Here is a 15296-nt window from a genome sequence, read left to right on the forward strand (position 1 = left end):
GAATCCTGCCATACATTTCACAGCTTTGGATTTTAGAATGTCCTTTAATGGCAGTCTAGATTTTAAAATAAAATTTTAAAATTTTATTGACAGCCTGGATTTTAAAATAAAACATGTACAAAGAATAATGAAAAACAGAGAGTTCATCCAGAAGAAACAGGAGTGCTCCTCTGCAGAGCTTGAGAACTCAGCAATTCGGATTCAAATAAGCACAATATAGATATGACTGACAAGAACAATTCATGTACATCACAGACAAAGACAGATTGTGTGCTATTCACCTTTCTTCAGAAGAAACAACTTGATTATTCATGACCTGAATTTTCTGAGCTCATTTGCAATTTTTTCAAGAAAATGATATTCTATTCATTGTTGAAGTGCCATGTAGTGACTGACTTGAATCTTGCTCCCGATAGTTTTACAGCTCCTTCCAAGGCTGTAGGATGGCATCTGCCTTGATGTATTACTCGTTCTCCTTTTTGTTTCATAGAAGATGGCACACAAAAGTAATGAATCTTAACTGCTTTACATTTTCACCTCCTCTGTCTTTATAATTCATGAAAGTTGCTCCCTTTTATATTTGTTGAATAGTGTTTGTTTTCCAGAGAAAAGAAAATCTTGATTTTAGCATCATACTTTTGAAAGCTTTAAAAACAGCTCTGTACACTTTCAACCTATCAATCTAAAGGACCTTTACAAAATCTAGCATCATTACATAAAGGAAATCTGAGACGGTTTACTTAAGGTTATGGACATGATGTAAGAAAATATTCCTGTTCAAGACCATGCTCGTTCATGTTTATTCTTCTGCAAAGCCACTGTGAAACCGAGTTAGAAACTGAGCCCAGATCTCTTCATGTACCACACTGAATTCCAATGTGTTCCAATAAGCAACAATGTCAGAGCACTTCTTAAAGACAAAATTGTTAACAATTGGTTTTAATAATGCTACTACAAATACAATATAATTGGATTACTTCAGATTTTCACAGGAGCTACTGAAAAAAAGGATTCCTCTCCTCTGAGTCTACTGAATGCTGATATTCATATAGTCTCACTCTTGTAAGACCCATCCTGGATAGCTGCAACAGCACTCTCCGGCTTCCAACCAGATATAAAAATGTTGAAATGTATGATTAAGAAGACTCACATAATAAATCCAGATTTACCTGGTTTTAGCATTTAAACAGTTGCAAATTTCTCATGATAGTTAGATTTAGTTCTGTTGTTACAAATACTCAGTCTTGGGGTAAATAAATCATAGAAAATCATATCTCAAGTTGGAAGAGAGACCCATAAGGATCATCAAGTCCAACTCCTTACTTCTCACAGGACTACCTAAAACTAAATGATACGACTAAGCATCATCCAGATGCTTGGTGCCATGACCACTTACTTCTGTGGGGAGCCTGTTCCAGTGACAGATCACCATCTCAGTGAAGGACCTTTTCTGATGTCCAATCTGAACTTCCCCTGATGTAGCTTCATTCCATGTCCTCAGGTCCTATCACTGGTCACCACAGAGAGATCAACAAATCCCCCTCTGCTGCCCCCCTTAAGGAAGTTGTAGACTGTGATGAGGCACCCCTTCTCCAAGCTGAACAAAATAAGTCACCTCAGACACCCCTTGTGTGCCTTGTCTTCAAGACCTTTCTCAATCTTGGTTGCCCTTCTCTGGACACTCTCTAATAGCTTCTTACATTGTGGCACCCAGAACTGCATGCAGGACCCAGGGTGAGGCTGCCCCAGTGCAGAACAGAGCGGGACAATCCCCTCCCTCGACTGGCAGGTGATGCTTTGCCTGATGCTCCCTAGGACATGGTTGGCCCTCCTGGTTGCCAGGGCACTGATGACTCATATTTAACTTGCCATCAAACCAAACCCCCAGCTCTCTTTCCAAAGGGATGCTCTCCAGACTCTCATTCCCCAGTTTGTACAAATAATAAGGACTACCCGGTCTCTGGCACTTGCTCATGTTAAATTTCACGTGGTTGGTGATCGTGAGCTCTCCAGTCTATTCAGATAACTTTTGTAATTTCTAACAAAATAGACACGGTTGAGCAATACAATACTGTGCTCCTCAATGTCTTAAAGGTTTCTTAATCACACTGAAATGGAATTTAGTCTAATCGGTAATCAATAAAACATGGAGGCAAACTTACCGAAACGACTAACACTATCTACTCCATTAATGATTGCATTATAATCTGGATTATCTTCTAGTCCAACCTGTTAAAAAGAAATTGTGTATTTTAACAGTGCACCCTTCATGAAAAAGATCTGAAAGTTACAGTTTACCACCAAAATTATAGATGACTTAAAGCCAAGTAAACATGTTTTGTCCATTTGCTTTTCTGCAAGAATAAATTAGAAAGAGACATGCAATTTTTTTAACTCAGTGGTCACACAACAGAACCACTTAAATTCAGTTTGAACATTTGGTGTGTTTTAAGGCTTGTTAAATGACACAAAGATATACTTTGTTTACCTCAAACAAAATTGATAAAGCTCTTAATTTTCCATTTCCTTTAACTGCCTCTTCAAAATCTGTAAACTGATCTGCATCATAGCAGTAGATTTGCATCTGCAAGTAAAAATACATTCAAATGTCATATATATATTAAAAAAATTAAAAATGCAGTTACTTATACTACCATTTGGAGAAAAAAACCATCCAAACAAAAAATTTCAATACAAATATATAGATTTTTTAAATTTATCTTACATGCATTATCTGAAGATAAAGAATGGAATTCATCAGCAATTGGCTATCTAAAAACAACCTCTCCTGGAAAACTATTAAGAACGCAGGAGTTCTCCTCTTCTGGACACATGATCTAGAGGACGCAGGCGAGATGAATCTTGAAATCAGTGATAAAACATGAATAATACTTCAAGATGTGCCTACTGCATCTGCCTTGCAGTAAGTGTAGAGAAGCATTGGGAATGTAAGATTACTAGACACTGTGCCCACATCTGACTGCAGCTGGGAAATCTCCAGCACTGGGCCACCAACATAAATGGGCAGTGTTCTGTTCTGACCAGCTTTCTAGGAGATGATGATGGAAGAGAATATTCTCTTCAATGGCAGGACAGGTGGAGCGTGAGTGGGTATTTCCGAATGGCTAATGAGGTGAAGGAAATGACACTGCCCAGGGAAAGCTCCTGGCTCACAGCTCTCCCCTGTGTATAGGTCAATCTTGGCGCTATTGCTTTGCTCTCACATAGAAGCCCAAAGTATTTGGAATGAGGAGCAGCACAGTTGCTGGCCACAACTACATCTTTTTAACTGGAAAATGACCACGATGTCATGTTGAGGGTAGAAAGTTTGGCCTGCAGAGTGCCTTTGTGTATCTCAGCGAGAGCTGCTCCATCCCCATGCTGTTGCAAACTATTCTGCCAAACCAGCCAGGGGTATGCCGGCCTGGCTGCCTGTGAATGTGGCTGCACCCAGGACCTGCTCTCACATGGCTCTTGGCACACCACTACCAGCTCTTTCCTGCCCAGCGACACGGGCCGTGCTTTGTCTCTGTGAGGTCCAGCAGCTCCGATGGGCTCTCAGCAAAGTCCTAGCTTTGAGAAGTCCATTTACACTATAAACAATGAAATGATGTGGAATATGATGGGTCAAACTCATACAAGCTTAACTGTTAGTGAGAGCTTGAACTTCATCAGATTAGCAGAACTGACATCTCATATCATCTTAAAAGATGTGTGAAAATAAGGTTTAGACATTCCCAACATGCCATGGACTAACACTTTACACTGCCCTTCTAAAATGCATAATTTAGATATTATTAATTTGGATTTAAGTGAATGATTATATTTGCAAATAGACTTAAATCAAGAGATAAACAAAGGTATTTAGTAAAGAATATTAGTTTTTCAGATTGTCAAATCATCGAAATAATCAAAATCAATTCTGTACTTTACCTCAAGAGGAAATTTTTGTCCTTCTAAACTATGTTCTGATCCATCTGATGATGCGTTGCATTTTCCCCAGTGAAAAGTGATCTTGCTTGCTTTGAATATGGTGTCTAACCCACCTCCACTTACATAATAATCACTTGTCAGATTAATTTCCACTGAACAAATTGAGAAAGAGAGAAAATAAGGAGTGTCAAGGTAAACACCAGCCAAGGCAGCTATAACTCTCATATTTCAGTATTAGGTGCTAGAAGGTAATATGATACACATATTTCTCTGTATTTCATAAGTAATTTGACAGGAAATTGGTTATTTAAACTAAGTAAGAAGTGTGGTAATTCACTCTTATCATGGAGAAAATGTTTCATTTCATGCTGAAATTCATAAAATAATCATTTAATGAAGTGCACTTGGTCTCCTATTAACTGAAACTAGACACAGAACTACATTAAAAAGCTCAGACAACTGACAACCACCATGCTGGTTGTCTAAGAAAGTAAATTCCCGAACACATAACTTCCTGAAAGCACCCGTTTTTTTAACAAAAGGGAAAATACACACCTGCACGCCATTTTTACCGCAATTCTCTATACAAATCATGAAGCAACATGGGAAAAGAAAATTTTATCCAGTTCTTAGGAGGACTGTCCCAACTGTGAGACCCCTTAGCTGTGGAGCTGTCTCCCACAGGAAAACATGATAACAGGTCTTCAGCTGGACATAGTTGCACACAAACTGTAGATGAGTCTAAGCATTTGTCTTCTGGAGAGAATGAGCAGCATGGAGTAGACTGAAGCCATACATTTTGGCTTTCCCATCTCCAGCTATTGAGAATTGCTTCACCTCTTGCTGAAAAGACCACTAATAGAGTTCAGTTTCATTACATTACTTTCCTCAAAACCTTGAAGACAATTTTAGCGAGCTTAGCAGTTCCTTGTATAATATCTGAATTTCTGTAGATGAGGAAGAGCTCAGTTCACTTTCAAGGACTTTAAAGAATGTTTTCTCAGGGGCATCTTGAAAAGACAAATGCACTATTTATCTCAGCTAGTAGGGCAAGAGAGAAGTAAGTGATTTGTGAGTAGTATGTAGGAAAAACAAGATGGGGCCAAGAACAGAAATTAGGAACAACGATCTAAACTAAACTGCATTAAACTGCACTAAACTAAACTAAACTAAACAGGCTGGTCTAGGGGTCTCACTGGAACTGGTAGAAGGCGAAGAACATTATTTAGAGATTCCTTGCTCTACACTTATGCCCAAAACCAGAAACAGTATTTCTAACAAGTAGTTTTTAGTTACTGCTATCCTGAATTTATAAGGTGTTGCAAAAAGATTTGTCTGACAATTTAAATACCACCATAAGCTTCTTTTATGGTTGGGAGAAATAGGAACTCATAGTTATAAATCACTTTTTTTCTAAAATACAATTCTAAAATTGGTAAGACAAATCAGACCATAAAAGCACCTAATTCTCTTCTATGACTGTTAGAAGTCTACAAGAGTAATTCAGATGCAAGTTTCTACACTGTATGTGTCTATGTGTAAGTGAGATGAATCCCATCCTGAGTTTTTTGAAACCTCAACTCATCCATGAAGTGCTTTCAGATGGGTAGGTAATTTATTCATACTTTTAAAAAATCATTTTTGCATATTCATTAGAGTCTACATATGTAGTAATAATTACCATTATTTCACAGCAAATGCCAAATTACTGTTTAGTTTCTATGAAGTGCCCATGACGGGATGATAATAAAGATGTGATTGTTTTGGCTACATCTGTCCATGAGCATAATTTTTATTTGTGTGATTTTTCTGTTATGTTTAACTATTGTCATCACTGTTCTTATTTATTTATTTATTCATTTATTTGTTTGTTTGTTTATTTATTTAATAGGTAAGTTCAGAATGCATCAGCTAAGGAAGAGTGAAATGAAAATGATCCATTACAAGTCTTTGGTTAGTTGTCCATCTGTCCACTTTTCTGACCTCATTTAGCTCCAAACATGAAATCTGTCTTTTTACCTGTTTTGCCAGTGTTGCGAATGAAAGTATCTTCCAGAGTTTCCTTTTCCCATCCATGGAATTTAAGTTTCTTCAGATTCACATTTACTTGGGTAAGATCTTCATCTATATTAATAGGCGATTGTTTGGCACCATTACAGGTTGAATATTTCTTGCCCCAGTTCTTTTGGTTCAAAGCTCCTAGAAATCAAAACATTTTAGGTAAATACATTTAAAACTCAAAGTGGTATCCATATATTTTTTACTGTGGTAAAGTTAAAACACAATTTGCAATCTGAGATCAGAGTACTTGCCCTTCTTTTAGACTTTGTCTGTAGCAATATTTAGCACACCTACCATTGCATCCTACCTTCGACAGTTAGTCACACTTTGACCACTTTAGACATCATATACGCATTCCTATGAATCTCTAAGGAAAATATAAACCAACATCAAAACCCCCACACACAATATTCATAAATTAAGAAAACCCAACTTTCTAGGTGAAAGAAATCAGCATTCAAAAAAACTTGGGAACTGCTGCAAAACTATCCTCTCCAAATAACTTTTAATCGTGCCAATGTCATTAATGTTCACTCTGCCAAATGAAGTCGGCTCTCCAGCAAGATGTTTAAAAAATTTCCTTACACAGAGGAGAAAAGGTAAAGTTATTTTACCCTGAAAAAGAAAACAGATTAGCAGTGTTGTGTCTGGAGAGCCTGGTTGTATGGCCTGGCTTTGCCCAGGGAGGTCTGTGTGCTCTTACTCCAACTATCCTTCTCCCTTTGTTGCTGCTGGGCAGAGCAGCTGGGAGGTCCTGCACTGCAGCAAGACCCCTTCTCCAGGGCACAGGGGCTGCACAGCACTTCACTGGGACCAGGTCAAACACAGACAATATGGACACAGGCACCACGTCCTTCAACAAAGACTTGATTATTTTTCATAAGAAATGCACAAGTACTCCACTAAGCAGTATGATGTGTTAGCAGCTGCTCTGACAATCTTTTGTTTACATAGCATCCTAATATAAATAAGACGGTATTTTGTGTATGTTTATGTGTTTGCAAACATATAGACATTTTTCCTGACAGGGAATTCTGGTAACACTTCAACAGGCTAATTAAAACCAAGAGTTAATTGCACAGACCCAAGAAAACGTAATTGCTTCAGTTAGCTTCCCACTTGCTAGTAGTTAAGAGCTAATACTAGTGCATCCAGTGCATATATTTGAATTCTATTACATATGTTGAAACAAAACAACACTCATATACAGGCCACTGTGCCACATCCAAGTCTGTCAGCGAAGATTTGCTATATTGTACCCCAAGCAAGGACAGCCCGCATATTGCACTCAGAAAATTCAGAGAGTGGAGAAGAGAGCAGCTAGTTCTGTCACCATGACAATAGGCAGTAATATAAAATGCCTAATCTGGATAGCCAGCTACCCAGAAACAAACCTGAGCTAAATTATTCAACAAGTACAAGTCAAGCTAGTTACCAGGATCACCTTGTTGCATGAGAATTACTGCAGGTCAGATGGTAGACAAACACATCTACTTGCAAACAGTATCAGAAGAAACTGTTAGGCACAACAGCCAAGCAATCCAAAGTGAGTTCAAGTTACAGGGTTATGAATGTGAATATCCTGCAGGTGGGCATTAGCGCCCTGTACCAAGCAAGCACATTGGGAATGGCACACAGAGTAAGCTTGCAGCTCCTCCTCAAGTCACACTTGTCCTGGACATTACCTGTTAGTTATAATTTATCACCTGGGAAAATAATGCAGTATTCTGACTTCTAATGTACTTTGATAAGAAAAGAGTGGTTAATATTTCACCTCTCTCTAAAGCTTCCCTTAAGAAATTCTGAGCTCAAGTCAACCAATACTTGAAGATGAATCTACTCAGGTCTTCTATAGTGAATTTTATAAAAAATATTGAAGGCTTTTAAAATCAAGCAAGCCAATTTTATGTAAATATAAACTAGAATAGTTAAGCTTCCGAACAGGGTCAAAAAGGACAGAAATAACAATTCTTAGCTTGCCCCATGCATCCCTGCAGACAGGTTCTTGTTACCAGGTGTAGTGGGTTGACCCTGGCCAGATACCAGGTATTCACTAAAGCTGCTCTCTCACTCTCCCTCTGCAACTGGACAGAGGAGAGAGAAAAAAAAAAACAGCTAAGAATTCATGAGTAGAGATAAGAGCTGGGAGAGGTCAGTGACTGATTACCTTCACGGGCAAAACAAGACTCAAAGTGGGGATAGTACTTATATTTATTACTAACAGGATAAAAGCCAAAGAGTGAGAAATAAAACAGTCTTAAAAACACCTTCCCCCACCCCTCCTTCCTTCCATGTTCTCCCTCCTCCCCCCAGTGGTGTAGGGGGATGGGAAATGGGGATTATGGTCAGTTGTTTCTGCTGCTTCTCAGGGAGAGGAGTCCTTCCCCTGCTCCTGTGGGGTCCCTCCCACGGGAGACAGTCCTTGATGGACCTCTCCCGTGTGAGTCCATCCCTCGGGCAGCAGCTCTTCCCAAACTGCTGTCCCGTGGGTCATTCCTCCATGGGGTGCAGTCCTTCACGAATGACGTGTACCGGCGTGGGTCCCCTACAGGGGCCACAAGTCCTACCCAGGAAAAACCTGCTACAGCGTGGGCTTCCCTCTCCATGGGCTGCAGGTCTCCAGCACAATCCCACTCCATCCTGGGCCTCCCACGGGGTCACAGCCTCCCCTTCATGCATCCACCTGCTCCAGCATGGGCTCCTCCATGGGCTGCAGGGGCACAGCTGCTCCACCATGGTCTGCACCACGGGCTGCAGGGGCCTCAGCTCTGGCACCTGGAGCATCTCCTGCCCCTCCTTCTGCACTGACCTTGGTGTCTACGTTCTTATTCCTGTGTTCTCACTCTGCTCTTCCCTGGCTGGAATTTTTTCTGCGTAACAAATTTCTGTTCTTAAATATGTTATCAGAGAGGTGTTACTATCACTCCTGATTGTCTTGGCCTTGGCCAGTGGCAGGAAGTCCATCCTGGACCCAGCTGGCTTTGGCTCCATGGAACAGGGGAAGCTTCTATCAGCTTCTAACAGAAGCCATCCCTGTAGGGCCCCACCCCCCACCAAAACCGAGCCATGGAAACCCACTACACCAGGTCTGCTTTCAGACAGCTCAGTGACTTTCCAAGTTGCAGCAAAGTCTTTAGAGCCCTGCCTGGCAAGTTTCTGCCAATTTGTGCCAAGCTGGCTGCCAATGGCCATCCCCTGGAGTTAGGCTGCAGTCCCTGCTCCATGCTCTATTTCTTTTGCTCCTTTTGCCACAGCTGAAGACTTCTCAAGACTCCTGCTGTTGCCCCAAGGCAGTGGAAATCTCCATTCTCTTTCCACTGACATACCCAATCCCATTGCCCACCTGCAGTCTCTCCTTCAGAACATCATCACAAATTGTTTTCCAAGATGCATTTCCCTTATTCTGCTCTTTCCACCATTGACATTAGAACTGACTGAAAACACTACTCTTTTCTCTCTCCTGCTAGTGTGCTTTTGGGTACTTTCTTCCATGCTTCTTTTGTTGAATGCCATTATGCCATTTTTGCATCTTCTCTTTAAATTCCCTACTATCTTCCCTACTAATCTTTACGTTCCCTACTTTCCACTATCAAGTTCAATAAAAACAAATAAATTAAAATTAGAGAAACTATAATCTCCTTCCAACTTCCTAGTTTTGTATTTTGTGGTTTTGTATGTAGAACTTCAAGTTCTTCAACTTGATATTTATTACCTGTGGCTCAATGTGTAATAAATAAATTCCTAGCATGAAGCTAGTGATAACAATAGGAATCTTTGCTCAACACAGAAGACAGTGTGAAGCCCTAGCATGGATAAAAAACTATGGATTAAAATGTACAGGGAATCAATGGCAGGCTCTGGTCTGGTACAGGAACACATTATGGGGAATATCATAAGGAATGGAGTCTGAGAAGGAATGGAGAACTGGAGTCTGGTAATGATAATCCAAATTACATTTGAGCAGCAAAATATATATTTAGGTATGAATTCTGCAAGTGTTGGAGCCGATACTGGTTGTGTCTATATTAGCAAATAGTGCTGAACAATATGAGTAGATTTATAGAGCGAAACAGTTGAGGTTGAGGACCAGATGTCCATACCATATGTTTTTCAGAAGGTTTTTACCTCAGACTAGCTCTGTCTGGTCCCGTGGGCTGAAAGCCCATCAGCTGCTGAAGGGTAAAAGGTACTCTCCTGCACTACATCTCCTGTTTAGTACCAGTTAAGATGGACCCACGTCACACACTGTGAGACAACTCTACCTTGTGAATCAAAGCTTGGCAAGTGGGGTGTAGACAGGAGATTTGCTTTAAAAGTCCACTCCTGATCCGAACTAAAATGTTTACATAAATGCATCTGGTGTAGGTAGCAGGTGGTGAAACTGCTGCAGTTTACATAACTTGCTGAAAGCCAAAATAAAAGCAAAAGAACTGAATGTTTTTAAACAAGAACAGATTGTTTTACTATAGGTGTTATGATGGAAATCATAAATCAAAGCTGTGCCAACCATTTTGAAAAATATTGTCGAAACTGAGTTTTGAAAATGAATTCCCCCAAACCGTGCTTTGGAAATCTGAGGAGAATAAAAATGTGCACAATATATCTTGAAGAGTGCACAGAGGAAGCAATGTTTGTCAAAGCTGTCAGCTCTGAAGAAGTAACCAACAATTCACAAAGAAGGAAAATAAACCCAAACACAGCAGATTACAAGTTAATGAAGGAGTTATAACCTTTGCCACTCTTGCCGAGGGCAGAATGCCTAAAGAAAATTTTCCTACCCTTTCTTTGTAGGAAATGTTCATACCTAACTCTGCTCCTTAACCTTAGTCCCAATGATCCCACCCCTACAATGAGTATCCAGTTCTCCTTTTGGCCTTCACTTTGGTCCTCACTAGAGAAAAGACATCGAGTTAACTGGAGTGCGTCCAGAGAAGGGCAACAAAGTTGGTGAAGAATCTGGAACACGAGTGTTATGAGGAGTAGCTGAGGGAGCTGAGGCTGAGGCTGTTTAGTCTGGAGAAAACGATGCTCAGGGAAGACCTTTAATAATTTAAATGGCTGTGAACCCTAGGGTTTATGTTATAGATGAAAGGCAGCAGAAAGGAGAGATGGATTCTTTACCTCCACTTAATTTCTTCCTCTCCATTTTTCATCAGCTTTTTTTTTCATGATGTTAAAATTACTTTTATAAATATAGATTGGATACATATAGGATATTAAAGATAACCCCTCTGTATGGACTGTTAATAATGGATTGTCCTTACCAAAAATGTTGTTGACTCATCACTTTGAAGTGTTAAGTGGTTCCAATCTTTTTTTAAGCAAACACATTTTATCTAAGGTATGGGAAATTAGAAATAAGGTCATGAAAAGATGGGGGTACTTATAAGGGGACGAAATTTAAATTTAGATGCCAAATCCATACCTCTCCAAACATCAAACTACAGAGATCATTCTTTCCTTCCCTCTTCATTTCTGTGTCATTATTTAGACAGCGCATCCAAACTGTATGAACAGAGGAGACGGAGATCAGCGAATCTCAGGATGTTTCATACCATTAATAACTACTGCATTTAGCTCATTACCAAAAGTTGCACAGTGCAGAAGAATGATTTCAATTCTCAATCTGGGTAAGTGCACCACTGGCCCAAAAAGAGAAATTCTGCCAATATAAATCTTGTGAATCTTACTGTACCTCGTACTCCCAAGGCTATGGCATACCATTGCATTCTAGGGAAACATTATGGTCATAAAAAAATGGATGGCTTAAATTTTGCATATTATTGAGTAGAAGACAACATGTCTGCTTTATCTTGCTTGATCTTCACTGTAAGGATTTTTGGGTTTGTGCTTTTCCCCTCCAAAAGTCCCAACTATCCTCACAGCCTGATTGTGATCAGTCTCATAAAGTTTGTAAAAATTCTTCAGATTGGAAAATCCCTGAATTTAATGGATGAAATTACTTGTCTGAAAAGAGTCATATCTAGAGAGAAGGAATTTTGGCTTCCAGGTTTGGGTTTAGTCACTTACTATGACGGTCTCAGTGATTTAACTGCTTGCAGGTTTTCCAAGAATGGATTTCTTGCCAATGTGTAGGTCAAGTGTTCAAAAATTAAATTGTACTGGTTCGGTTAAAGAGAGTCAGCCCACAGAGTAAATGGTTGTCCCCTACAAAAACATTTAACAGCACTTAATTGCTTTGCAACCGGATGCATTCAGGTAAGCCAAAACATCTAATCTATTATTCCATTTAGTGACTTGTCATTTTGGTATCTAAGTATCAGCATACCTAGACTTTATTCCTTGTATCGTGTCTATTTGCACACAAATATGGACTCTTTCTGAGAATACCCTGAAAGATGTCACAGCACTAACCTGTCTTCAGCTGAACCCTATTATGTTAATCTTCTCTGTTCTTCATTTAAAATTTGCTGGACCACTTACCTCTTACTAAAATCTATCACAGAAAATGTGTCAGGAAAATTCTGATGAAACATTCTGTATCTTCAGACTATGGCTCTTTCTTTCATCTTCTGCTTGCTTATTTTTTGAACATAAACTTTTTATGCTTTCTTCACATCTACAGTCACTGAGACATGGATCAATAAAATAGTCAGAAAGCAACTGAGAAAATTTTTTTGCTTTTTCGTGGCTGTTTAGACCAGAAGAAGGATTATGGGAGAAACTCTACCAACCTTTTAAGGTACCTCTTTTCTGTTATTCTCATTTCATTGCTCCTGAATTTGCATATAATTGCAGCTAAAGAATCATGTAGTGATATATAATGAAAACTTCCCATGTAATTTTTTACAATTACTGTAGTGTTAAGATCTAAGTTATACTTTTTTTCAACTAAGTATTAAGGAAAGAAATTTGGTACGGTGCCAAATGAAAATATGTCCAGTAAAAAGAAACACATTCTTCCTCCTGCTTTATTTCATTCTTGACAATATATGAAGCCTTAATTGGAAGCCCTGAGTATTTCTAACCTTGCTCCAAGCAATTCAGATTGCAGCGATTATTTCCTTTACCTTTAGTAATACTTAATAGATAGTGAAATTGAATACAACACTGTTGAGTGGCAAAGATAATTCCAAGATTATGACTAACCAGAGCCAAAAGTAGAACTGGAATTTATAGAACTGACTCACTTTTAGGCAAAGAAATAAGCAATGAATGCCTTTTGGCTAGCACCAAGGAACATGGCCTATGGTTTCATTTCATATACTGTGTAGTTGCACTTTTTAATTAGTTGCCAGTGTATCATGGCAATGTCAAAGGCTTGTTCGGTCTCCCACAAGAAGAGGATTCCCTACCTGTTCTTCCGCTGTTTCACATGCTGCTAGCAAGGAAGGAAGGAAGAATAAAACAGGATAGTCAGAAGCTTTGTCACCTAAAGCCACCCTTGATTTGCAACATAAAAGCAACATTTTTTTAACATGGTGCACTCCCATGAACAGTTCAGTTGTGCCTCCTGGAAGTAAAGCTTACTCCTAAACTTATGACTACTGCACAGATGTATATCGTCTTTCTGTTGGTGAACAGGGGTGTAAATGAAGCTTTTGGTCGTATCTCGCTCTGCCCCATATCATGTAACTACCATTTTATCACAAATGGAATGGCTGCATTTGAAACACACACACAGTACAAAAATTTTGTAGATTCAAAGCTAGCACCAATTTTAAACTGACCAAAAAATGCACTTTAAAGGACTCTCAGCTGAAGCAAAAGAAGAGGAAGTTATAATCTGCTACAAGTGCAGCATTTAGCAGCTGTCTGCTAAGTGATAGTTGATGCAGTTCCAGAAGATGAGCAAAATGAAATTCATCTTCAGCAGCAAGAAACTTCATTTTTGCCAGAGTACAGTTCACCATCTAAATCTAATGATTTGCACTATGGCACTATGTCAGTCTTCACTTTTCACTCTTCATTACTACAAAGTAGACTCTGTTGTATTTTAGAAATTATCTTGGGTGACAGAATGAGGCACTCATTAGAGAAACAAAATGCAATGATATATTTTAAAAGAGAGCATATAATCTTCTCAACAGATCTAACAATATTGGTTTTCACTGAGCAAATCAATAGGGTTTCCTTTTCTCTTCTATTGCGGTATGACCTCCATCCTTCCCTCCCTCCTGGACCAATGAATGTTAATGAACAGTTTGTTTAGTTCCTTGAGAAGTCCTGTGGGGGCACAGCACAGGGGCACTTTTTTTTGTTATCAAACACATGCATTACTGTGCTGCTAACACCTAGGAAAACAACTTCTGTCAGCACTAGCCTATCTAAAAGAATAATACATTTCATAAAAGCCACAGCCATAAGTTCTGATCCAAAGCCTGCTGAATTATATAAACAAATCATGACTACATTCTCTGGGCTTTGGATCAGATTGGCTGCAAATACACAAAATCGCTATTGAACAACACTAGTGGAACTAGAAAAAGTCACACAAAAAGATATGAAAAAGGTTGGTATTTAACTCTGAATAGCAAAAAGGCATTTCTTTCAACTGTAAAGAATAACATAAAGATCTTTAAAAGCAAGGACTAGACAGATATAAACCAAAGTAAGACAAATATAAGGATATAAGACTACTGAATCACATCACTGGCCAGTTGGTCCCACTAGTTCCCAGCAGATAAACTATCCTAATGTCCAAAAGGATGTACCGGTAATTCTGCTTTTTTGATCCCTAGGTTCTCATTTTCGCAGAGTTTCAATTTTTACAAAATGAGGCTCCTATATATCTCCGGAAGAATATAATACCACAGGAAATTTGGATTACTTTTCAGCATATTTTAGCAGGATTTTGTATTTTGTGTATTTCTATGAGAATTTCAATACATATTATGTTTGCAAAATGGTAAGGATAAGAGAAGGTGATGGGCAGGAATTTGTTATACAGTATTACATTGAGCCATATGTTTTTTTTACACAGACCCATAGTTGTATGTGTGCTTATCTACACAATTTCTTAGCACACTTTATTTTTCACTTTAGAAAGACAATTCTAGTTCATAAAATGGCCCTTTAGCAAGGATTTTGACAACAATAGCAAAGACTTAAATTCTCCTTCCTTTACCTCCCTAAAATAAAAGAAAATCCTTGAAAAAATGTTAAAAACTAAACCCCTCCTAGAATTCCACAGACCTTCCCTCACTAATGGCACTATTTTATTTGGACTAATTTCATAATTTCAGCATTACCATTACATTTCCAACTTTGTAACAGACACTTTCAGAAATGCCATAGCAATGTCAGTGGATGTACACGACTCTTCCTCTAATAAAATTCCA

At 38.9% G+C, this 15296-nt stretch overlaps 1 protein-coding gene across 6 annotated transcripts in view; it reads right to left on the reverse strand.

Moving 5' to 3' along the window:
* Positions 1-15296, reverse strand: part of PTPRZ1 (protein tyrosine phosphatase receptor type Z1) — a 136220-nt gene that overhangs the window by 56791 nt on the left and 64133 nt on the right. For all 6 annotated transcript variants that reach the window (XM_027720811.2, XM_027720810.2, XM_027720813.2 and 3 more), the window contains 4 exons: positions 5953-6132; positions 3934-4085; positions 2489-2584; positions 2163-2229 (listed from right to left, as the gene is read on the reverse strand). In XM_027720811.2, the coding sequence (XP_027576612.1) occupies positions 2163-2229; positions 2489-2584; positions 3934-4085; positions 5953-6132 (495 nt within the window). The remainder of the gene's footprint in view (positions 1-2162; positions 2230-2488; positions 2585-3933; positions 4086-5952; positions 6133-15296) is intronic.

This window comes from Pipra filicauda, unplaced genomic scaffold (genome assembly GCF_003945595.2).
Source record: "Pipra filicauda isolate LSUMZ 115617 unplaced genomic scaffold, ASM394559v2 scaffold113_size4260070_pilon, whole genome shotgun sequence".
Classification (NCBI taxonomy): domain Eukaryota; kingdom Metazoa; phylum Chordata; class Aves; order Passeriformes; family Pipridae; genus Pipra; species Pipra filicauda.